This window comes from Suncus etruscus, chromosome 3 (genome assembly GCF_024139225.1).
Source record: "Suncus etruscus isolate mSunEtr1 chromosome 3, mSunEtr1.pri.cur, whole genome shotgun sequence".
Lineage (NCBI taxonomy): Eukaryota > Metazoa > Chordata > Mammalia > Eulipotyphla > Soricidae > Suncus > Suncus etruscus.
This window is the reverse complement of record NC_064850.1, coordinates 100735568-100762949: the sequence shown is the minus strand read 5'-3', so window position 1 is coordinate 100762949 and position 27382 is coordinate 100735568. Positions and strand designations below refer to the sequence as shown.

At 31.2% G+C, this 27382-nt stretch overlaps 1 protein-coding gene across 2 annotated transcripts in view; it reads right to left on the bottom strand.

Moving 5' to 3' along the window:
• Positions 1-27382, bottom strand: part of FSTL5 (follistatin like 5) — a 648108-nt gene that overhangs the window by 544933 nt on the left and 75793 nt on the right. The window contains exon 2 of one of the 2 annotated variants that reach the window (XM_049770233.1): positions 25127-25160. In XM_049770233.1, coding sequence (XP_049626190.1) covers positions 25127-25160 — 34 coding nt within the window. The remainder of the gene's footprint in view (positions 1-25126; positions 25161-27382) is intronic. The other variant, XM_049770234.1, reaches the window with a different exon arrangement.

Sequence of the window (27382 nt, the reverse complement as noted above, 5' to 3'; positions counted from 1 at the left end):
AACTCCTGAGTACTAGTGGATGTGGCCAAATAAACAATACAAAACAAAAAAAAAATTAGGGCTAAAGTTATAGTACAGAGTGTATGTCTTTTTTCTTGCATGTAGGAAACATGGTTTCTATTCCTAGCATCTTTAGCTAAGACCTTTAGGTGTGACCCTCTGAATGCAAAGCCAAGAATAAGCCTTGGGCATTTCATTGTCTAGTTCCTTTCCCCCTAGAAATATAATGTTTTACTTATTTTATAGCAAAATGTAAACATGGTATAAAAGACTGAAATATCTTGACATGACATAAAAATTTCATTTGACTCTGCTGACCTATTGAACACAAACATAATCACTGCGATTATGATTTACATATGCTAATATTTTACAAGGGTATATAATGAAATATTAAACTCAACTTTATCTGTATTCCAGGAGAGACAAAGTTAACTATGAAGTGCTGTACTCTGATTCCCTTTAACATTAGTGACTTAAAATGACTTTCTTCCTTTTAATTTTTGTTTATATTTAATGTGTAGGATGGATTGCTGAATTCAGACTTGATTGACATCACACTCCTTTAAAATAGTAACTCGTAGTATTTTTAATTAAACAGGTTTAGTTACACAAGAAGTCATTAAATTGCAAGAGTGTATTTTCATTTATATTGATTTAACATACATTTTTATTTGATTTTGAAGACAAATTAAATTAAATTGGAAACTACATAAAACTAAATATTTTTCATTTCTATTGATTTACCATACATAAAGTTATTTCATTTTGTGGACAAATTAAATTTAAAGGGAAAATACATAAAACAGAACCAAATTTTAAATTGACCATTGATTGGCAGAAGTTTCTAAAAGTACAAAGTAGTCAACAATGACATATACTTAAACCACTAGCCAGTTTTATGATCTTCTTGAGCAAAACCATTCAAGAAATGCCATTTCTTTAGAAATAATCAAAACTGACAGTCTGATCTTCCTTTTATGATAATGTGGTATGCAGTCTCTTTAATCTAACCCATTGAAATAAATGAAAAATGTACGTGTGACCCAGTATAATTGTTGGCAACAGCAATTTATCAGGCTTTAATTTGCACTTCACTGTGATATCTTCTCAGCTATGATACAAACGTTTACCAGAGCTGTCTCTATTTAGGCATGTAAGGATCTTGAGAAGAGGCAAAAGAGAGCTCATGGAATAAATTGAAATGTGACTTAATTTGTGAAGAAAATGCAACAATACTATGTAAAGACAAAAACCACAACATACATACTATAATTATTTCAACAGAAATATTTATGAGGCTACAAATTATAAAATATGCTACTCCAAAACACACCTCTTAGATTCACATTTCATAACTATATGAGTGATGATTACCCTGTAATTTACCAATAGATAATAGAGAGAGATAACCCATCTTAGTATATAATTAATAACATTTTAAAGCATTAACTCACTGACTTGAAGAAATAGGTGGTAGAAAGATAAAAATAATGGAACTGCTACATGAAGATAATGGTGAATATTATTCTTATTATATTATCTGTACATACATAGAGATATTAATAAATATTTGCATTTTGTATTCCAACATAAAAATTCATTTTGTAATGTTTGAACTTGCAATATTTAAACCAGTTTTTGATAAATTAGGTGTAAAGTAGTATGCTATAAAGATAAAAATATTCTGCCAATGGTATTGTGTTTATATAATTCAAACTTAGTTTTCTAACATTTTTCTTTTAAAAAATATAATGTGCTACTTATTAGACATTTTTATATACTTGTTACCTATGAGTATAAATGTAAGTGGTGGTTCTAATTCTTCATAATTTGTTAATATTTGTATACCAATTTATTTTTCCCAAAGTTCCACACACAGAATTTAGGAGTAGAGACAACAGTACCTCAAATTTATTTTATTTTTGTCATGAAATGTGTATGAAATGTTTTTTTAACTTTCAATGCTTTTGAGGCATATAAAACAATATCCATGCATCTTAAGGTGATGGTTCATTAATATTAAAGATTATATAGAAATTAACTAGAGCATGCAGGGTCATATGGCTGTCATTATATAAAATTTGGTTGAGGAGTATATAATAAATTATTTGGAAACATGGTTTATCCAATTAAAGAAAATTTAATATATCTTATATATTCCCAGTATTTACAATGTTACAATCTAACTTTATATAATTTCATCATATCCTAAATATGCTCGACACTACTAATAGTCATTATCCATTCTTCAACCAAACACATGCACAATCATCCAATAATATACATTCTGTGACAAAGGTCTTAGAAATTTTGAATGCTACTATAAAATGCATGTGCTATTTTTTGTCTTTTTCTTTTCCTATAATATAATTGGGATAAATTTATCTGTATTGAAGTATTTATCAGTACTTTATTCCGTTTTTGGTTATAAAATATTATTCCAAATCTTATGACAAATTTCTCTCTATGTTATTTAGAAAGAAGATGAACTAGAATTGTCTCATTTTGCCTATTTTTGATAACTTAAGTAATTTATAACAAATATTAATAAATGTGATTTTTTCTTTAGTATATACCTAGTGGTATTGCTTTGCCCATATGGTAACTGTGTACTTATGCTAATTAGAATCTGAGGAATGCTAACAATATAGCTTGTTGTACAGTTTATAGATGCCCCCAAGAAGAAAGAGCACATCTGTTTTACCATAATATCATTTTACTGTAAAGTTATAAAAGTATATATTATACTGACAACTGGGACACAATAGAGACCATAATATTTAGCATTTAAAATTTGGATAATGTTCTAGGCCATGCATCCAGTCATACACATTTTATTGCTCTTTTAATAACAAAACTAAATACTTATATTAGGACTTTCACTGGCTTGAATATATGAAATATAACTGAATTTATAAAATACACTTTCCACAGATCAATTCCTCAAATCTGTTCAAAGCCTGATTTTCAAAAGTATAGCTTGAATAAAGATCAAGATATATGTCTGATAATGAGTAAAGATTTTAAGATACTTTCCCCAAATTTGGAGCTGTTATTTTTCCTATTTAAATTTTTTTATTTTTATACTAACATTAAATTTGTATTTGATATTTTAATTTTGGGGGGGATTTTGGGCCACACCCAAGTTTGATGTTCAGGGGTTACTCCTGGCTAAGTGCTCAGAAATTGCCCCTGGCTTGGGGGGACCATATGAGATGCCAGGGAGGGGATCGAACTGCGGTCCTTCCTTGGCTAGTGCTTGCAAGGCAGACACCTTACCTCTAGTGCCACCTCGCAGGCACCGTGACATTTTAATTTTTTAACTAAAACTAAATATATCAACAAGTACAGGTAATACTTTTGCTGAGTATTCTTCTGTGGCATGCATAGGTTAATAATTTTTAGTTCATATTCAGTAAACATAGACGCTAAATCTAAACTGTATTTGGGGGATAATAACAAGTAACCAAATCAATAAACAAGTAGTTTACAACCTTTCTCTACATTCTGACCAGTTCTGGTTCCTGGACAGCTAGATGAACATCACTGATCTCGTATGCATTTTATATTGAACACAATTTACAAAGACTACATGAGGAGTATCACTAACAACAGAACAATGTGAGATAAAGTGAAATATAACTCAAATATCACAATTTAGTTTATGGCAAAATAGATATCATACCCACAGATGCTGTGATGATCTTTCAAGAGAAAGATGGAATATTAATATGTATTTTTGATTATTCAAATAATCCATAATCAATTATGCTGCATATATTTATAAATTCTTGATATGAACATAAGCTACTAGTGAAAAAATTTACTATAAAAATTCTATACATATAATCCAAATTTATTCATTTAATAAAGTAAATATTAAACAGGTAAAACAGCCTCCAGCATAATAGTTTTTATTGTACTTTGAAAGTGAATTGGTAGAAAAATCCACATTAGATAACTCTTCAACATTTCATAGAAATGCAGCCAGAAAAACCACATAGCATACGGGGTGCTTATCTTGCATGCAGACAAACTGGGTTTGATCATAGGAATATCTAAAATAACAAGAGTTGATTCCTACATGCAGAGGTAGGAGTAAATTAGTTGTTCCAAAAACAAAATGCAAACATGCAAAAGCACATAGAAACTTTAATAAAATCTTTTAGTTTGTTTGTGCTTAGGACACATCTTCAGTGGGTAGAGCTTATTTTTGGTTCACAGATCACTCCTAGCAGGGACCTGGGAAACCTATGTGATGTCAAGGATCTAACTTTGGTTAGCTACAAGAAAGCCTTTGATTCTGATATATCTGAAAGCTAGATGAAATCTTATGCATTTGAGATATGTTTTTTCCATTTACAAGATTTATTTATTTATTTGGTCTTTGGATTACACCAAACTGTTCTTAGTTTCCTGAACACTTCCAGCAGTGCTTAGGAGACAATATTGTGCTGGATATTAAAAGTGAATTTCTACATGTGAAGCATGGACTCCAGCCTGTGCAGATTGATCCAACCTTTCTAGTTAGATTAGATATATGGAACATGTTTAAATATATAAAATTACTATCAAGTGAATATCAGAGTCTTTAATAATATTAAATCAAAGACTTATAGGATATTTTTACTTAGAAACATATTTTATAACCTCTTCATAATATTATTTTTCATAATAATTTTGGATACTCACATTCACAAAAATACAACATCTCATTATATCTTCACAAGCAATAGTTATAGTTCCTTCTAACCACTTTAATGTCTATTATGCTGAGATTTTAGGCATGATAGCACCAAAGTTAAAGGAAAAGATATAAAGTGGAAGGATCTTTATCATCTCTTACTTGGAGAAGCTCTATCAATAGAACATATGAAACTCTTGGTTTTTCTTATCTTTAGGGAGTAGGCAAAGTTAGGCAGGGTTTATACACAAACTAAGTTGGGAAGAAAATCTAGTTACTTAATTTATTTTTTAAAACATTTCTCTCTTCCTACATGAATTTGATTTGACAATCTAAGATCATGTTCATGATTTTACTGTAGCTATTAGTAAGCACATTTTTGTTTGTTTTATTAGGCTTTACGTCTGTAGATTACACAAAGACATGTTAGATTGCCTAAAGCTTCAAATCAGAAACAATCTATTGTCACCTAATCCAAAACTTGACTAGTCAGAGCAACTTTTCAAGAACTTGCCAAGACTATTTTTTAAGCTTTGTAAAGACTAGGCAGAAAAAGCAACAGACATTTTAGCATATGTGTACTGACCAGGAAATATGAAAGGTATGAGACTTGGGAAATTTAAGAAAATAACAGTCACATAGATCATAAAAAATAACAAAATAAATTAGAATCAAAACTATGTAAAGGGACCAGAGTGATAGCACGGCAGTAGGGTGTTTGCCTTGCATAAGGCTGACCCAGGACGGACTTGGATTTGATCCCCAGCATCCCATATGGTTGGCAGAGGAACGATTTCTGAGTGCAGAGTCAGAAGTAACCCCTGAGAGCCAATGGGTGTGGCCCAAAGACAAAACCAAAACCAAAAATATATAAGGATAGAAAGTGTCACAGCATATGAAAAGGACAAATAGACTTAAGCCAAAAGCAGTCTCAGGGAATTTTGACTCTTGCATTCTGTGAAGCTTGCATATACTCAGGTCTCATGTGAGGACAACAAAAGGTGCCTCTATAGAGGCTCGAATCATCAGACATCACTATAGCAGGAGTTCATTTGATTAAGTGGTAGAGATAGGGACAGAAAGATAGTATAGTAAACTGGGCAAGTTTCTTGACTTACGGTAATCAACTGGGTTTATACCTCAGACACTGTATATGCTCCCTTGAGCACCCACCAACAGAAGTGATATCTGAGCCAAAAGGTTACCTTTAGTACAACTGGGTATTATCCCAAAACAAAATACGCACAAAATTGTTCATATAAAAATGGAATCTTGGGGCCGGGGAGATAGCATGGAGGTAATGCATTTGCCTTGCATGCAGAAGGACAGTGGTTCGAATCCCAACATCCCATATGGTCCCTCGAGCCTTCCAGGAGCGATTTCTGAGCATAAAGCCAGGAGTAACCCCTGAGCACTGCCAGGTGGACCCAAAACCCGCCTCCAAAAAAATATGGACTCTTACTATATCTACTTCTTAGGCTAAATTGCCATTTGCATTGTGCTTTTCAGACTTTACTATTGCTACTTTCATAGCATAGGAAGCTAGAAAAAATACTAACAGGATCTGTTTTTAGATTATTATTGTCAGAATTTCTTCTGAGCTTCAAATTTTATTTTGCACTTATTAAAGCACACAAAACTGTGGGAGAAAGTATAAATTCAGACTTAATCCACATAGCCAGAATTGGGGGGTTGGAAAATAATAAAATAGTGGGTTTGATGATGAATTTCCATTTGGTTAGCTACCTATGAATTTTCAGTTTCTTGTGAAAGCATGTTTGATACATTTATGGAATTGAGACTAAAAAATGAAAATAACAAAAAAAATTGTATGTGACTGAAAAGCAGATGGGATAGTGATAGTTCCAGCTCCTGCTGTGGTTCGATGGCACAATTTTCTTGATACAATCATCCAAATCAAGAAAGCAAAGATGCAAAATATATGTTTGACAAATTAATATATTTGGCATACTTAGAGTATACTGAAGCTAAAGTGTTAATAAAAGAATAATAAATCCGAACAGAAGGCTGACCAAAAGAGTAGGACTGTTATATATAAAAATACATTTTTTACATATGAAGAATAAAGACCAACTTTCTAAACAGGTATAAGAGAAATAAAAGGAAAATAAATTATCACAAAATATCTTCTGTTCTTGAATGGATAATAACAGCCAAATATATTCGAAGTCTTAATTATTCAAAACCAAAGGAACAGCAGTGAATGAAAAAAATTATATTAAACCAATTGACCTATTAGTATTTTTAGAGTAAACTTTGACTACAATGGCCCTTTAAAGTTCAAGTTTGGAATCTACTGAAACTAATGTTACAAACCCAAAAGAAATAGCATCCTGTCCCCACACACACTGTGAATAAAATTTACAAGGACCTATACAGAACAACGAGGCAGGATTAATGAACCTTTTGTGCCAAAACACAACCAAAGGAGAGCTGGAAACTCTAATAACTAGTAACTTAAGATGTTTAATAAACATGTTGGATAAGAGGAAAATATTTTAATGACTCTTAGATGAAGAAAACCTATGTGAACAAGTTACTTGTTTATATATTTTATTGTCATATCTTACAGTAAATTTGCAAAATTTGAAAAAAAGGTTGTCATATCCCAAAAATAATTTTCTGAAAAAGGAGATAATACATTTTAGAGATTATTTTTCATTCTCTAGGAATTGTAAATCTTTCGCCTCACTTGAGCCTTTGCCTTTTGAAGAAATTTACCTTCAAGATTCTTGGACAGGGGCAACTATTTTCCTTAGAGTGGATTACATCCTCACAGTGTTGGATTTCTTTTTTTGTCTTCACTGAAACTAAGTTCTAGGTTCTTATACATAATGCTGAGTGAAATAGTTTTGTTTGTAATTTGGAAGAGCGTTTCATTTTAAAATTATCTGGATAAGAATAAAAACTAAATTAATCTCAGGACATTATAAAAGAAGCACACAAGAGATTTCTTTTTAATTCTAAATTTGTGAAAGAGTTGTACCAACCATGTCAGAAACAGATGCTTAGGTTGCAGATACTGAATAAAGATTCATTCCAATCAAGTGCTTAAATTCCCTATGGTTCATGCTGAGTAAGAGTTAAAAAAAATAGAGAAAAGTTATTTTTTTAGATTTTAAGGATTGGATAATTGATTCTTTGCATATTTCTTTGAACTTTAATTTCTTTAGATTTTAACTTATATGAATATTTAGTCTTCTGATTAAATTCCTTTAATGGATTTCCCAGGCTTCAAACAATAATGAGATTTATAATTTGAGAAACTATTTTCTGACTATCTTTTTTAATTTCTTTATAATATTACATAATCTGAATATGAATATACCAATGAAATATAGTTCAAAACATCATGGCATAATCTGGCAAGTGAAAGAAAACTAGACAGGAGTGTCAGATTTAGAGAATCTTCTTGCACATAGTCATTCTTTCTTTCATGGCAACATCTTCTGGAGACAAACTTAACATGTCAATATATCAGTATCCCTATACAGTATTGTTTTTGTGACTTAAAGAAATTCTATCATTGCACTGGCAATTTCCAGGGCAATTGTTCATTCCACAAATTGAACAACAATATGTGCTTAATAAATCTAGTTAAATGTTTAGAAGTAGTTTATCTGTAAATAGGCATTAAATTCCCTCTGCTTCTGCTCTCGAGTAAATTACCTTCTTTTGAGTTTCTGTAAGTTTTCATGTGGCTAGTTATGTAGTTTCCATCCTGCTGTGATTGAGATCATAGGTCCTGTGGTGTGCAGACCACATGACAGATGGCTGTATGTGATCATCTTGTATATTATTGCCAGCACTTTTTTTCCTAAATGATATGATAATAGTCCAACTATTTGCAGTATTGCAACCTGACCTTGGCCTCAGTACCTCCCTCCCAGAAACCTAAACTAAATGTAGTTGTAGATTCATGATCCAAAGTTAGAAAAGCTTAACAATGTAAGACTTTATCTGTGGTTAAAGTGATATTTCATATTTAGGCAGTATAAAGAAGAATATATGTTAGTATAAGAGAGAAACTATAACTCAATACACTTTGCAAGGCAATTTACTATTTGATTTGTTGGTTGGTTTTGGTTTAGGGCCCAAACCTGGTGCCATTCTAGGCCTACTCAATGGCATTAGTAGATATCCAGTAAAAGTAGTAGATGCAGTGAATCAATTGCTTACATATGAAGAACAAATTTTAAAAGGATAAAACAGTAAAATAGATTTAAAGCAAATAAAGTGACTTAAATGATGTTTATACTAAAATATATATTTATATGATAAAAATAAAAGGCTAGATCAAAACTATAAAATGAGGGAATATATCTTGTTTGGCAAGATATTTAATTTTAAGTAGATATCAATTCAAGCAGAATATCATACACATAGAAATTTATGCATGGATTTTATAGATTATATACAATAAACTACAAGGGAAAAACAATGTAGCTTGAAGGAAAAAAGTAAATAAAAGAACAAAGCAAAACAAAACAATCCTAGATATTTTGATTAATTTCAAATCAGGGAATATGAGGATAAAGAGGTCAATTGTAAGTATTGAATGGGTACTAGACTTTTGGTGATATAATGTAGTGTACTCAGATGTTAAAACTCAAAATTGTGAGCCCAAACTTAAAAATACAAAAGTAATATAAATGAGAAAACAACAAAGATATCAGTAACAAAAATATCAGAATAATAAGGTCTGAGGTAGGAAATGTTATATAGTCAGTCAGTATCACAGTAAAAGATAGAATTAAAATTGGTAAAGATAATAATATAAAAATATATAAAGATGGGGGCCGCAGAGATAGCATGGAGGTAAGGCATTTGCTTTTCATGCAGAAGAACGGTAGTTCAAATCCCGGCATCCCATATGTTTTTTTTTTTTTTTTTTTTTTTGGTTTTTGGGCCACACCCGTTTGACGCTCAGGGGTTACTCCTGGCTATGTGCTCAGAAATCGCCCCTGGCTTGGGGGGACCATATGGGAAGCCGGGGGATCGAACCGCGGTCCTTCCTTGGCTAGCACTTGCAAGGCAGACACCTTACCTCCAGCGCCACCTACCCGGCCCCGGCATCCCATATGTTGCCCAGAGCCTGCCAGGAGTGATTTCTGAGCGTAGAGCCAGGAATAACACCTGAGCACTGCCGGGTGTGATCCAAAAGCCAAATATATATATGCAATATATAAAAATCATGTTATCAAATATAAAATTTGGGCGAAAGAGATAGTATAGAAATTGGGGTGCCTGACTTGCATGTGGCTGATTTGGGTTTGATCCCTACACCACATAAGATCTCTTGAAATGACTAGGAATGATTTCTGAGTGAAGAGTAAAGAATAAGTCTTTTAATACAGCCAAGTTGGCCCAAACACGAAGTATCACAATATATTATTAAACTATAATTCTTTATACCTGAGACCTACATGTTATAACCATTGTTCAATTTTATTCAATGACAATTTAGAAATATTGGTTTTGAAAGATATTATACTGGAAAGTGGCTTGATTTTCATGCAGCTGACCTGGGTTCAAGCCTCTGAAACACATATGGTACCTTAAGCCCATACAGGAATGATATCTGAGCACAGGACAAATATAAGTACTAAAATCAGCCAAGTGTGAGACACACACACACACACACACACACACACACACACACACACACACAAAAGAGGGATAGCTCAATGGTTTGAATTCATGTTTTGTATGGAGGAAGCCTAGATTTTATTCCTGTCACAACATGCAGATTCTTTCTGCACCACTAAAGCATCACAATGCTTAGGAATATCTCCCAAGTACTTCCAGATTTAGCACCAAGTTCTCCCAATAAATTAATAAATAAAGATTATTCAAGTTGTATTGATAAAACCAAACTAAATGAATGGCACATTCTTAGACTTTTTTTTTTTTTTTAGTTTTTGGAACACATCAGGTGACACTCAAGGGTGACTTCTGGCTATGCACTCAGAAATCGCTCCTGGCTTGGGGGAATCATATGGGATTCTAGGGAATCAAATCGTGGTCTGTCCTAGGCTAGCGTGGGCAAGGCAGATGCCTTACTGCTTCCACCACTGCTCCAAACCCAGGTATTTCTATTTTTATTTAATTTCAAACAATCCATTTGCAAACTAAAATATGGAGCATTTGTGATTGCAATTAGATGAGTTTTATTTGCAAATAATTGTTTTCTCATCCTGCATCTATTTAGTTAATATAAATTTGTGAATAATAATAAATTACAGTTATTGATAGTCACAATGGAAAACAAAAACATTGGTTAAATGATCTGTGCTCATTACATTAGTTAGTACTAATGTTTAGTTAATATAAACTTTTGTACATTTATAAAATCGATATCAATTATCTGTCTAATAATTTTACATCTCTTTAAAGAAATGAAATAAACAGTGCAATCTGCTAACTCAGCGATCATCTTTAAGTTCCTGATAATGGATATAAGAATATTCTAAATAAATGTATATATTAGATATATAATCAGTTTTATAAATTATACCTTTAAATTTCAATAAATCACTCCAATACTTTTCTTGATTAATGAGATCATAGAATTATAATTTATTATATAAATGAATGTTTTGGACAAGCACAGTAATTTAATATGTTGAACAAAGTATATTTACTTAACTTTGCTCAACAAAGTGAATTTAGTCATAATTAAAATAGACAATTAAGCTTAGGTCTATCTATGAATGATGGTTATTTGAAACATAATCTTCCCTAGCTATAGTTATCTTCATGTTCCCATCAAGGATACCTCATACTATAATTATTTGAATATTCTCCATATCTTAGTTCACGTATTGCTGATGATAATAGTATTCAATTTAATCTTTACTTAGTATTACCTACTTGCTGAAATTCTTTCAATTACTTATATTTGCTATACTAATAATAATAACTCAAAGAAGTGGCTGACATATGTGTTTCACTCAGAGAAAATAAAATTGAGTCTCAAATTAATTAGGTGATTTTTCTAATAGATATGAACAAGATTTCAACCTAGATAGAATAATTTTATTACATTAAATTATATTATTCTTTTTCAATAAGAAAATACAATAATGCTACTTTCATTATGTTCATTTCAAATAAAATGATGAGTCTTTTGAGGTATTCGTCACATAACTTGTTCACTGAACAAAATGACTTTTGCCTTATCAGACTGCTCATTAAAGGCAATTTATTATTTTAATTTAATCTGTTTACTTTTATATTTGCTATCAAAGTCATAGGTCTATTATTTCACTATTTTATTAAAGTAAATATGATTAATATTTCACTTATTTAAATAAGAATAATTAAATTAATATAGGGGAATGTTTAATTTTTATTTAATTTATTCAGTTCAGATTTATATTGGCTATGATGCATAAGATTTTCATTCACATCACTGACCTAATAAATGATTAGTTTATTTATCAATTTTTGAGGAAGCAGCTTATTAGCTTATATTAAATTTTGAAAATATGACTTCAAAAATAGGATTATTCTACCTATTGACAAAATGCATAGGTGACATAAAATCATTATATATTCATTTCTTAAATTTAAAATTTGGAGCTTCTTAGGAAAAAACTATTGAGATCTATTTGCTACTTTCTCCCAAAGCTAACTTCCACTAATACCTGAATTGGAAAAGCAAGATTGCACTTTACAGAGTCTGGAACTAATTAAATACACAGACACAAAAATGTGAATTACTGCAATATATTTTATTCTGATTTTTTTTACTTTTAAAACAACCAACATTAACACACAAAGAATGAAAATACTTGTGTTTCTTCTATGACTATTATTATGTAGTATGTTATTTAAAATTTGGGAATCATATGTATTTTCTTATTTGCTTGGTCTTAGAAATAAATTAAAGAGCCAGAGATTTATAGCTAGGTTAAGGCACTTGACTCTTGGCTCACATTTGAATGCAACCACAACAATGGTTCAAGTCCTGGCACCACATACCACATATGCCCACCCGGAGCAGAGTGCCAGATATGGTGACTCACCACTCTCTGATGTGTCTCTGACCCAACTCCATAGAAGTACTCAGAAAATTTATTCTCTTTAGTATAACAATAGGAAGATTATAAATAAAAGTACGGTAAATAACTATTCTGTATTCACTTGTACTTGACATACATCAGGAAAAACAGCAATATTTTTTGTTGAATGCTGATGATAAAGAGGTACCAATTCCCGGGCGGTGGCGCTAAAGGTAAGGTGCCTGCCTTGCCTGCGCTAGCCTTGGACGGACCGCGGTTCGATCCCCCGGTGTCCCATATGGTCCCCCAAGCCAGGAGCAACTTCTGAGCACATAGCCAGGAGTAACCCCTGAGCATTACCGGGTGTGGCCCAAAAAACCAAAAAAAAAAAAAAAAGAGGTACCAATTATAGATTTCTTACATATTTTTTGCCCCTAGCAATCTAAGTGCTTTGAGGGGCTGATTTTCATAGGTATCTTAAAATTCTACATATTCCAATAAAAAAGAAATTGCTTCCAGATGTCCTTATCATTTTGTGACGATCTTTGAGAGACAGTAAGAGCATCTCTTTCTGGAGTAGTGAGACAGTATGTTCACTGTCAATATGGAAAATAATTCTTAGGAAAAATATTAGTTATGTTTCACTTTGTAATGAGATCTTTGTGTTTCCTAGTCTGTGGATGCTGAATGAGTGAATGTTTCTCGCCTGTAATGTAACTGTCACTTGCATAGATATTATCTAAACTTATTCTCATAACCTGAGGAAGTAAACATGAGTGTTGGTATCTAAACCAGTCCTTTTTGTCTGGTATATTTCTGAGACCAGAACCCCATGTTTTCTTTCAGTTTACTAAAAAAATTTGTTTCTTACATCTTAGGGACAAAATTTTAGGTTTTGCACAATTAATAATAGGCATTTATATATATGAACTTATGGATAACCAAAATTAGCTTATACGTAACAAAACTTACCCAAATTTATGAATGAAGACTTTAGTCTTGCCACTGGTCTAAGACTAAAACTTAATTTGGTTCTAGAGCTTGACTGTAAAACCACTCCATAAAACTCATTTCATGGTCACTGTTTAATTTTTGATTTGCTATTTATTATACAAAAAAATAATAGGACATCAAAGCATATTAGAAAAACACATGCATGAGCAAGAGAAATCGGAAGTGGGTAAGGTTCTTGCTTTACATGTGTTGACATGGATTTCCCTGACATCCCATATGCTCCCCTTTGTACCACCAGGAGTGATTCCTGAGTGAATATTCACTAGAGTCAGGGATTTACTGAAAATAAATATGTTTTTAGTCTTTCAAAATTTCTTTCTAACATTTTGGTTCTAAGCCTTTCCTTATTTTGCTAAAAGTTTCTATAATATTTGATCAAGGATCTTTTATGCCTTTCAAGATTCAGCTCTGGTCATTAAGAACACTACAGTTCTCCAAATAATGTTCTGGGGAACAATGATTTGTATAACATTTTTCAAAATAGATCATGGACTTTAGATTTAATATAATAGGCTTAGTTGTTTATCCAGTACTTAAGTAATTTTAATCTCACTTTCAAATCAGTAAATATACACCACGGAGTACTATTTTCAGGATTAGATCAGGCGAGTGTTAAATCCTTTGAGAAAAATAAAAAAGCTCTTTGTTTACATAATTTACTTCAGTTTCTAATCATTTTGATAAGCCATAGCAGGAACAGCTATCTAAATAATAAGCTAATTTCACAAATCTTGAATGCTAAAAATAAAAACATATTGACATTTGGCTTCACTCCTTTCTATAATTAGATTTCATAAATCATGTATTTTTTAAATTGAAGTCATGTAAAGTACTATATGGACCCTCATTTATGTTTCTATATTTAAAATGCATTTTACCAAGTCTTTAATTAACATGTGACTCATAGAGGAAAATATAATACATAAAATTTTAGAGGGCGTGACACACCCAGTTTTGCTATGTGATTTCTCTTATCTCTGTGTTCAGGGTTTTTTCTTCCATATATTGGACCATATGTGATCTACGCATCAAACCTCAGATCAGTAGAAACACGACAAACATTTTCCCACTGGATTTTTTGTCCCTTATATAAATTTTAAAGATTTTACTTTTGAAAAATAAATCAATCTTTCTTGTTACACTTCTCTTATTGAATTCATTGTTTATAAAATTATGAGAAATAGTATAAAAGCCCAAATTCAATAGATTACAAATAAGCCTCTATTACATTAAAAATGCTTGCTGCTCTCTATTAAAATATAGTGATAAGTTTAAACCTGAATAAGTCAGAAAGGAGGAAATAATATACTCAAATGCAGTACTTAATGAAGTTTAATTCAACAGGCATTTGCTAACTAAAATTATTGGAAACAAACCAGGAAATAATTAAAGATACTTTCTGGCTCTTGGGGGCAAGTTAGGCTAGCTGTGGGTTTGTGGGGCTGTGAAGAAGGACAAATAAAAATGAGAAGTACTAATAATACATTTAGTAAGATAATAGCCATCATTTTAATAAAAAAGCAAATATTATCTAAGCAGATTAACAAGGTGTAGCACCACATAGAAGTTGGACTGTCCGTGGAATATTTGTTTTAATTCTTACAATAAACAATTATTTTAAACTTTATTATGATAATAAATTTATAACTAATTCATGATAATTTGTTACAGAAATATTTTTTATTTTAAACACATTATCAAATATTTATACATTCCCTTTCTTCTTGTAGCTAATCAGGACCCACCAGTGTAGGGTACATGACTAGAACAACATTAAAAATGACTTAACACGTGGTTTGAACAATATGACACCCATTCCTGAGAGTAGCTATATTATTACATTATTGTCGATTTGATCTGACTAGAACAGAAACTTAAAAAAGTGACCACAGGTTTTAACTGGTCAGTAGAGACTTTACCCTACATACCTACAGTCACGTTTCTTTTCTATAATTATTATAATTATATATCACTCCTTTCTATAATTAGATTTCATATATAATCAGGTAAGTTTTGAAGTATTTTCCTACTAATACTAATAAAAATATTATCAAATAGAGAAAGATGCTTATATTCCCATTTGTTATGTCAGTTTAACATGAATAAGTTTATCTAAGATCAAACAAAGCTCTTTCAACAGATATTATAGTAATAGAAGATGAGCATGTACTTAATTTTCACAGAAAAGTTATTGCATACACTGAAGTCTCTATTACATATATGTTATTTAGTGAGGCATTTGGGATACTCATTATTTATAGTGAAAACATTTACTTGAATTTACTTTTCTTTTATGGAGTTATACATTATAATAAAATTTCTATTTTGTAATCTCAAAGCAGAAGTCATTTACTTACATACATAAAACCTTACAGTATTTGTATCTATGTATCATTCACTTAAAAAAAACTCACATTACCGTAGCCTATAATTGATATGAAGTGATATAACAGCATAGTAAGAAATTCTAAATGGAATATATTTGATCTAATAAAATCAGAAGAGTTATAATGTGACAATATCAATTAAATGTTATATATTTAGTTTATCTTAACACAATTGTTAATTTCTAGTATAATGTCACATTTAAAATGAATCTTGGAAACATTAGTAATTGATTTGCTGATCAACCACATATTATTTAATCTCTCATCAATGACAGTCATATTTTATGTAAAATAATCAATGATTCTTCATGTTAATTTTGTGTTAAATTAAAGGAAAATAATTTTTATAAAATTAAATTGTCATGACATAAATAATATAATATAATATTCCATTTCAGATTCATTTCCAAAATTCAATTATATGAATTTTTATCAGGATCCTCAGTAACAATACAGAAGAGAGAGTGTTTGCTTTTCACTCAGGCAATCATCAGCAGTACTCTGAGCATGAAGCCAAGATTAAGCCCTGAGGAAAGCTGACTGTGGCTCCAGAGCAAACATCACAATGATTTTATAATATGTCTACCTTATATTTGTATATTTTTCTGGTATGTATACAGAACTAATTTTGCTTTAAAATGTGTCATTTTATGGAACAAAATTTTTTCTTGAGTTTCTTTATGTAGATCCTTGAACTTCTTGAGGCACAAAATTAAATACTGTGGAGAAAATAAGATTTTGTACATTCTAGGAAATATTGTCTCAGCAATGCTATTCAAACTGAAAACTATAGTGAGATCTGTAAGTACATATCCAAGAATAAGCCCTGGGCACTATTAAAGTGGCTCATAAACAAAACAAGACAAAATAAGTAAAACATAGCATGCATTTCATGTAATAGTAATCACCTACATTTTAGGCATCTACATATTTGACATATCAGAATTTATAACATAAGACTTACAGTTAGACAAAAAGCCTTATAAAGAAACTGTGACTCTGAATCATATTTTGCTATTTCAATAACATATTCCTTCATGGATAATTTCTGTGTAGTATGTGAGAGTCTTTGCTCACATATTGCCCAGAATAAACTTCTTTCAAAATTTGAAATCTTGCTCTTGGTTTAGTCAGTATTTTGTAGTCATTTTAATAATTTCACATCTTCACAAATACATATTCTATCCAAATATAATTTCATGCTCATTGATTCAAAGTATATTATTCATTCAGGTTTAATTAAAATCAATACAGTCATATCTTCATATTTGATGTATAATTTAAGTTACATTTGTACTTACTCTATATCTGGTTACTCTACATTGATTCCAAGACAACCCTAAGGATTAGAGTAAACTTCACCAGGACAAAACATTTCCAAGAAGCAGTGTTTTCCTAGAATATTTTTGGAGTACTTATGACATTTTTCAATAGTTTACCCAGTTTCCATATTGGCAACAGTTTCACTCTATTATCCTTCTGTGTTTATTTAAATGTGATTCAGTTTTTTATTTTAAAATTTTCATCCCAATTGACAGAGTTGCTTGACTTTTGACCATTTTTCCTTAAAAATATCTGCATTAAGCTTTATCATTTCTAACTTTATAATAAAGGGAAAAACATATAATTGTTTCCTTAACAAAAAAAATACTTGAGTTCTGTAGATTTATCAATTATTTGTATTTAAGGGCAGAAATAGTACAGAGGGTAGGGAGTTTGCCTTGCGAATGATCAGATTTAATTCTGGCATCCCAGACACATGATATCCCAAGCTTATCAGGAGAGATCCCTCACTCAAGAGGTCTAAGTAAGCCCTGAGAATATCTAGAAGTGGCCCCATTAAAAAAAAAAAAAAACTGCAACACCTCACTATATCGAAGGAAATAGTAATGCCTAAGAAGAAAAATTTAGAGTTATTAGAGAAGAAAAACTGGTACTAAAAACTCATAAGATTCACAGAATTCACGGTAAATTTAAGATTTTTGTGGCTGTTTTTGGTGGTACCCCCAAATAACCGAAATAGAAGTATCGATGATAACTTATCACATATTAATTACTCATACATTCTAATGAAAATGTTTAAAATAGTGTAAACATGGCAGAGAAAGATGTAGTGAGTATATGAAATGATAAAAATGCATGCTAATAGATTCATAAACATGATTGCCACAAACCTTCCATTTGTGGAAACTAAAGTATTAGTGAAGCTCGATAAAGTAATAAGTGCATATATGGGACCAGTGATATAGTACAGAGGACAGACTGCTTGCCTTGAAAGTGTCTAACATAGGCTTCCCAGTAACCCTGTGGTCACCAGGAGTTATTCCTAATAGCAGAGCCAGTAAGAAGCCCTGAACAAAACCAAAATGGATTAAAGATCTCAGTATTTGACCTGAATTAATAAATTACATTGAGGAAAGAAGAAGTAGAATATTTCATGGCACCAAATTTAGAGGTATCTTCAGTGATAAAATGCATTGGCCTAGGAAGTGAAAGCAAAGGTAAGTAAATGAAACTACCTAAAACAAAGAAACTTCTGCACTGCCAAAGAAAAATATACAAACTGAAAAACAAAATAATAGATAGGGAGAACATGTTTTTACATTACTGCTAGAAAACACTAGTGGACTATGACAAGTAAAATAAAAAAAAAGTGAAAGATTGAAAATGTGAAGAGAAACTTCTTCATAGAAAAATACAGATTGATAAACAGTAAATGCAAAAAATCTCTAAATTATTTACAATCTAGAAAGTGCAAATATTACAACAATGAGATATATTTAACATAGTTTAAAATGGTATTCCACTATGACTAGCACACATCACAAAAGCAACCCATGTTGGAATGAATGTGATAAAACAAAATTTCATTCACTAGGGTTAATATGTCTACTGGTGCAAGGATTTTTGGAAATTAATAATGGGCACATAAAATTTAAGAAGTGAGAGCTGGAGTGATAGCACAGTGGCTGCCCAGGATGGACATGGGTTCGATTCCTAGTGTCCTATATGGTCCCCTGAGCCAGGAGCAACTTCCTAGCACATAGCATGGAGTAACTGCTGAGCACCACTGGCTGTTCCCTCCCCCCCAAAAAAGAATTAGGAATTGAGATTCTTAGCTGACATTATTAACATTGAGAATATTATTTTAAATTTTATTTTCCCTCTTTCATATATTAGTTTAGGCACCCCAGAACTTTTTTTGAAGATACTAAGACTTCACCATTCATGATCTTGACTCCTTGGTTGCATTATAGATACATACATGTGTAAGTTTACTTCTAGATTCTCAACTTTTTTTTTTTTTTTTTTTTGATTTTTGGGCCACACCCGGTAATGCTCAGGGGTTACTCCTGGCTATGTGCTCAGAAGTTGCTCCTGGCTTGGGGGACCATATGGGACACCGGATGGATCGCGGTCCATCCAAGGCTAGCGCAGGCAAGGCAGGCACCTTACCTTTAGCGCCACCGCACGGCCCCTAGATTCTCAACTTTTGCCATTGGTCAATGCCATTGGCTTTATTCCAATACTATACAGTTTTCTTATAGAACTATATTGCACAGATTAAATTGTGAACTGATATATCTCCATTTTTCTAAGTATTTTGTTTATTTAGGAATGTTTTGTTTTTTGCAAATTTTTAGTGTTTTATCTTCTATTATTAAAATGTTCTTAATAACTTTACTCTAAATTAACGCTCCATTAACTCCAAATTCTTTACATAATACAGCCATTTAAACATGTATTCTTCCTACTCATAATTTTAAAATAGCTTTCCAACATGTTGTGTCTTCTATTTTGTAAAAAAAAATGCCTTATAATAATTTCTTTGTTTACTTATTTATTTTTTATTTTGACAACCAGCAATGCCAAGGACTTATTTCTAGTTATGGGCAGAGATCACTCCTGTTGGGACCTGGGAGGGGAGGATCATATGTTTTGCTGGAGATAAAAAGGAAGCAAAGATCTTATCCATGTGCTAACTCTCCCTTATAATTTTGTGAGGTGTTGGACCACAAATGACAGTGCTCAAGTCTTTCTCCTGACTCTGTCTTCAAGGATTATTCTTTGTGAACTTGGGGGATCATATGGATGAGAGAGATCAAACCCAGGCAGTTTGCATAGAATAAAAGGACACCTCACACTGTAGTATAGTTTTAATCAAGTTCTGATTTTTACTGTATAGGTCTTTCAACTTTTTAGTTTCAGTGCTATGTATTTTATATTACTTACTGCAATTATTAATTGTATTTTTACCATTAATTTTCCTTTATCTCAGTGATTATTTACATTGAGAGAAAAAAAATACAAAAGAATTCTCAATTTTGTATGGTTGATTTTAACGTTATCTGTGTTTATCATATGGTATTTTTTATCATTTGAGGTATGTAATAAGAGTATTTTTATAAGTAGGTTTTTAATCATGTCAATTGTCTTATAGGTATCAATTGGTGTCATCATGTGACGTATCTTTCACTGATGTGTAATACACTCGACTATAAATTTTTAGCAAATACATAACTAATCATGAAAAAAAAATGTATTTTGTTTTTCTGACTTTTGAATCTGGTGGGATAATACTTTTCATTTGAAAAGAGAGAAGAAAAATATACTATAAAAGCAACAGGATCTTTTTAGTAAATAGATATACAAACAACATTTTAAAGACAGAGCAAAGATGAAGTTAAAACATATATAAATCTTTGTCATATAAAAGAATACAAAAGTATCACAAGGAGTTTGATTATAGTAAATATTTTACACTAAGTTAGTAAATTAATATTAACTCGTTGGCTCTATTATTTAACTAGTTCTAGATTGACAATTATTAAATTTTCTGTTAAACAATAGTAAGTCTAAAAACTCTAAAACTGATTTCACATATAGATAAATAAACAAGACTACTTCTTTAAAAAAGTTCTGCATGTTGTAATGGCTTTGCGAGTCATTATAATAGTTTTGGAAGTAAATTATTTTCAAAGGTTGATAATATTATTAACTTATTTTAAACTCAATACATACTCTTTTAACATGTCATTATCACTGAAAAACAGCATGATTTATGACGTGGCTGAGAACAATATATATAATTTCTTAAATTGCTGACTTTCAATCTGATTACATGATTTCTCACTATCAATATCAATAAAAATTTAAAGGAAGAGATTGTATTTATTAATTAATTTATTTATTTATTTTGGTTTTCAGGGTCACACTCAGCAATGCTCAGGATTTACTCCTGGCTCTACACTCAGAAATCACTCCTGACAGGCTCGGGATCCATAACAGATGCCGAGGTTCGAACCACTGTCCTTCTACATGAAAGGAAAATGCCCTACCTCCATGCTATCTCTTCGGCCCTAAATAAAGAGATTTTAAATTTTGTTAAAGGAATATGTTAAATTTTACCTCAAATAATAATATTCAAAAGATACTTGTCTTGAATTCAATTAAAAATAGACAATTTGTAGGCCGGAACGATTAACACAGCAGTAGGCCTTTTTCCTTGCACGCAGCTGACCCATGATAAACCTCAGTTCGATCCCTGGCATCCCATATGGTCCCCAAAGCCTGGAGTGATTTGTGAGGGCATAGTAACTCATAACCCTGAGTGCTACCAGGTATGGCCCAAAAGTCAAAAAAAACTGACAATCTGGGCAGTAAAATCAATTGAAAATCTTAATTTTTACTAATTATTAAACTGAGATTTAATTTGACAATTAAATATAATGAAAGTATAATATATGCAGTAAATTTGAAAATAATAACATAAGGGCATGTGCATTTGCCACAAAATATAAATAAGATAATTTCAAGTGAATATAAATATAATATAATGTATATACACATATTTACATAGATATAAAGAGGACATAAAAATATGATTGGGATACTGTGTGCATTAATATAATTTCATGACATTGTTATTCTGAGGTGAATATTGTCATAAGTAAAACAGACATAATTAAAAATTAGATAAAATACTTCCTCTAGATTTATTCATGATAATTTAGTGTAATAAACATGAACATGTAATAAACATGTACTTGAAAATGTGATTTTTTTTTTTTTTGGTTTTTGTTTTTGGGCCACACCCGGTAGTGCTCAGGGGTTACTCCTGGCTGTCTGCTCAGAAATAGCTCCTGGCAGGCACGGGGGACCATATGGAACACCAGGATTCGAACCATCCTCCTTTGGTCCTGGATTGGCTGCTTGCAAGGCAAACGCCACTGTGCTATCTCTCCAGGCCCATGATTTTCAATTAGTTGAAAGTACAGAGGACAGCTGAGAACAGGTTATTAAGATAATGTAAGAACATAGTTAATATTTCAATATTCACAAAGAAAAATAAAATGGATGGTTTTGGAGCAAAAGTGACAGTACAGCAGGTAATATTCTTGCACGGAACTCTATATGATCCTCTGAACTCTGCCAGAGGTCATCCCTGAGTACAGTGCCAGAAGTTAAGTTATGAGCAATGCCAATTCCAGTCCAAAATTCAAAATAAATAAATTAGAATAAAATAGGTAATTTTTTGCAATTTTATAAATGAATTATTGATAAGGCATCACTTCCTTGCTAAATATTTTCCTGTCCATATTGACATTCTAAATATACTAAATAGTCAAATGTATTTTCACTAAGAGAAATTAACCATATAAACAGTCATATATATGATTTCCTATAATTAGTCTTGAAAATGTAGTACAAATTTCAATTAAAAATGAAATATATCATCTTGAAATATCATACATTATAAGTAAATTATAGTTGAAAACAGTTTTTGGTAAAGTGTAGTTTTTTAAGTTAAAATATGATTTATGTATCCAATAGAGAATAAAGAAGAAAGCAACACTAAACTTATTTTTAACTAAGACAATTATAAATGTGATTTAAATAAAATCAAAATAATGAATACTTTATAATACAAATGAATATTCAATATACTCAATCTTAATATCACTTAATATCACTGCACACCATACAACATATCTTAAAGTAGAATTTCTTTTTGAAATACAAACTGACATGAACTATATAAATGATTGTAGGATAAGTTAGCATTATACTATGAGACCTAACTCAACTTGCTATTTTAAAAATAAAAATTTAAAATTTCTAGAAAGAAACTAATAAATAATTTTCAAAAGGCTAGATAGAACACCAGGTAGGGATCTTATTTTACCTGTGACTGCTCAGAGTTCAAAATCTGGCACCACATATCCCCAAATATCAGTATGAGTGGTTCCTGAGAATAGCACCAAGAGTAAGCCCTGAACATAGTCATGTATGGGAGAAGAAAAGATAACAATAGAAAAGAGAGATAGTAAAAAGGACAGTAACAGAAACACAAAAATAAAGATAAATATTAAAAATATGTTAGATATATAAAATTGGTATTTTTATGAATTTTTGAGAACCTATTGATTATATTGATTGATAAAATCAACTGGAGAATAATTGCTATTTCGCTATTTTAAGAATACTTCAAAATTTGTAATTTTTCCACACTTAGTAGTTTTAAAATTCATGTAAACCCTCAAAATACAATATTTCCTGCTAAATTTAAAAGGTAAAAGGAAACATCCTTTCATAGATTCACTCCACAGTTAAGCTAAGATATAGCTTACTGGAAAAAATATAGGTGAAAATTATACTCCAATTATAAAATAAGAAGGACTAGCAGCTGAATGTAGAAGTCAAAAGTTTGAATACAGAAAACAATCTCTCAACTTTTATCATAATGATCAGAAGAAACCAGGTTATTTTAAATCTTAATTGAGGGATTATAACCAATCTAAATTAATTTACTATCTCAAGATAAATTCCTTATGTTTAAGAATATTTTTCTGGTAGAATATCTCTGCAAATCTTACCAGAGGAAATAATACCAATCTAAAAGGAAACTAATTTTTGAGGTTGGGGAATTAATGGTATTCAGAGATTATTCCTGGCTCTGTGCTCAGAGACTATACATAGTGGTGTTTGGGAGCTCATAACAGTGTCAGGGATTAATATGGGGTTGGCTGATGGCAGAGGAGTATCTTAGGCTATACAACTAATATATCCACTGGATCTCAGTCCTTTTTGATAGTTCTGTGTCCAGGAACAATCACTGATAGTGCTTGGAGTCACCATTACATATGGTGACAGGGATAGAACAGATTACTATGTGAAAAGCAAATTCTTCCTTGACTGAACAATCTCTCTGGCCTCACCAACCATTATTGATATACAAATAAAATTATCTTGTTTGTTATAAAGAATAAAGATTATAGAGAACAAATAATTACCCATGAAATACATTTTTGAAAACCTACATCTGCTAATTTGCGGATGTGGCAGAACAAGAACTCATTTTATTTTTATTTGTTTTTGGGTTCACACTCAACATTGCTCAGGGCTTATTTTTTATCCTGTTCTCAGCACTCAAATCTGTTGAAGCACAGGTGCTGTGGATCAAACTTAGGTTGGCAACATACAAGGCAAGAACCCTACTTCCTCATCCTCTGAACACCAACTTTTAGAGGCAATTCTTAAAGATTAAATTTCCTGAATAATCTAGTAAAAATTGTAAAATGCATCAAAATAAAATGTTCAGTAGCACTAAATGAAAACAAAAAATTACAATAATAAATTCTTCAGGGATATGGAAAATTTACAAAATGCTCAGTATAGCAAATCATATCAGTGTTGGTAGGGATGGAGCTCAGAGGTAGAATACTTACCTTGCTGTCATGAAACTGAGTTTGATCCCCAACACTCATTGGCGAGAATGACCTTCTAACAATGTATCAACCCAGTAAGCTCAGCAGTTTAGAGCTATGACGTTTGTTCATTACAACAATATGGTCAAAAGTAAGGAAAATAGGATGAAGAAATCACACTGGGAGTTTTGAATACAAATGTTTCTCAATTTTTAAAAACCTTTTTAGTGCCATGACATATTTATTTATTTTCCTATTTGTATAATAACATAAAATTATGATCTTAAAACAGTCATTTCTTACCTTTCATTCTTGAGCTTTCTTGTCTCTTTTCCTGCTGGAAGTAAAACAAAAATAGGTCAAAATATGTAAGTTTGTCACCAATAGTATAATATAAAATATCACTACAACTATGTATAATGTCAAATATTGTTTCTACACATCCAGAGAACATTATAACAGAATCACCAGAACATGTCAAATATTTTATCATGGAAATAATCTTTGGGATATATATATATATATATATATATATATATAGTTCTATGAAACCAGCATATTACTAAAATATCTATATATAAAGAATCAAATAATGCATCATAAATAAATAATCTTGCCTTTCAAATGCCTTAGGCTATTGCACTTAATTCTACTGACATTGAATGATATATTCAGAATTTGTTTTCACTGTGCCTACATTAATCAAACACAGTAGAAAGAAAATAGGGAAGTGCCATGAGTAGAGCATTCATGGAACACACACAAAAGACATTTCAACTGTCTTTCCTTAAAATTTAAGTTAAAATTGGCCTATCTCACATTTATATGACTAAAGTTGACAATAATTCTATGATTTACTTAGCCTGTTCAGTCATGCCTATCATTAAATTTGACACAATTCTTATTAATTACCTTGAAACTTGAAATGAAATGGCTTGCTTTCAATTTTTCAAATAAAAATTGTGCTCATTGTAATTTTCAAATAAATATTTAAAAACACTCTACAGTTAACTTTCAAATTCTCACAGTAAAACTGATTTAATAGATTAAAAACCACATAAGTATATAAGGATATTTGTAAAAGTATATTTATTGAAACAGCTGATCCAATAATTTTATTCTAATAAATTATAAAATATTTCATCCTATTTTTATTCCAATGCTTCCAATGTCTGAGTCTAATACTTTGTAAATTTGTTAGTTCTAATTTTTATTTATGTAGAATATATGTATACTCTTAAACTAAATAGTAAGTCAGAATTATTTGTTTCAAATATATCAGCTTTTTATTACACAAACATGCTTAAATTTCTTGAAAAGGCATACATTTATAAAAATAAAAATTTTCTTTTATCTTTTCTTTTATAAATCAAATTAGTTATTTAATTAATTTATTTATTTATAATTCATTTTAGTCATTTTTCTTTTAACAGATTGGTAATGAGCACTTTTAAGTGCTACCAACTGTCGCTGGTGATATTATGTGATGGACACTGTTCCAGGTGAGATAATAAAAGGAGTAAAAAAAAATATCTATAAAACATTTAGAACACAGTACAAAGTAACAGTTAATTCTATTTAGGAAAAAAAAAAAGAAGGGTCAAAGCGGTGGCACAAGTAGTAGGGCATTTTTCTTGCAATTGCTGAACTAGGACCGAATGCTGTTTGATCCCCCAGCATCCGATATGGTCCCCTGAGCCAGGAGCAATTTCTGAGGACACAGCCAGAAGTAAGCACATAGCCACCAGGTGTGGCCCAAAAACAAATAAACAAATATAACATATTTGGTGGTAGTTGTGAGGAGAACTTGCTGTAATTTGACATAAGTCTAAAATCATGAGTTTCTTTTTTCTTTTTTTAATAATAGCAACTTTATTTAAACACAGTGATGACAAACATGATTATAGTTGTGTTTTAGTCATAAAAAGAAGACTCCCCTTTACCAGAGCAACATTCCCACCACCAATGCCCCCCCCCCCATCTCCTTCCTTCCCCACCCCTGCTTGTATTCAAGACAGGGATTTTACTTCTCTCGCTCATTAACATTCTCATGGTAGTTATTAGTTCTCTAACTGCACTCACCATTCTTGGGTGAGCTTTATATTGTGAGCTGGTCCTTCCAGCACTCATCTCTGGGAATTATTACAATAATGGCTTTTACTTTTCTTAAAACCAGTAAATGAGTGAGACAATTCTGTGTCTATCTCTCTCTCTCTGACAAAATTCACTCAACATAATAGTTTCCATGTCCTTTCCTTTATAGGAAAATTTCATGACTTCATCTCTCCTGAAGGTTATTATTCCTTTGTGTATTTGTACACAGTTTCTTTAGCCATTCATCTGTTGAAGGACATCTTGGTTGTTTCCACATTTTGTCTATTGTAAATAGCTCTGCAATAAATATAGATGTGAGGAAGGTATTTTATTGTATTTCACTTTTGTGTTATTAAGGTATATATCCTTAGGAGTGGTATTGCTGTATCATATGGGAGCTCAATTTTCGGTAACAAACGCCACCCACAGAATGGGAGAAACTATCCACTCTATACTAATCAGATA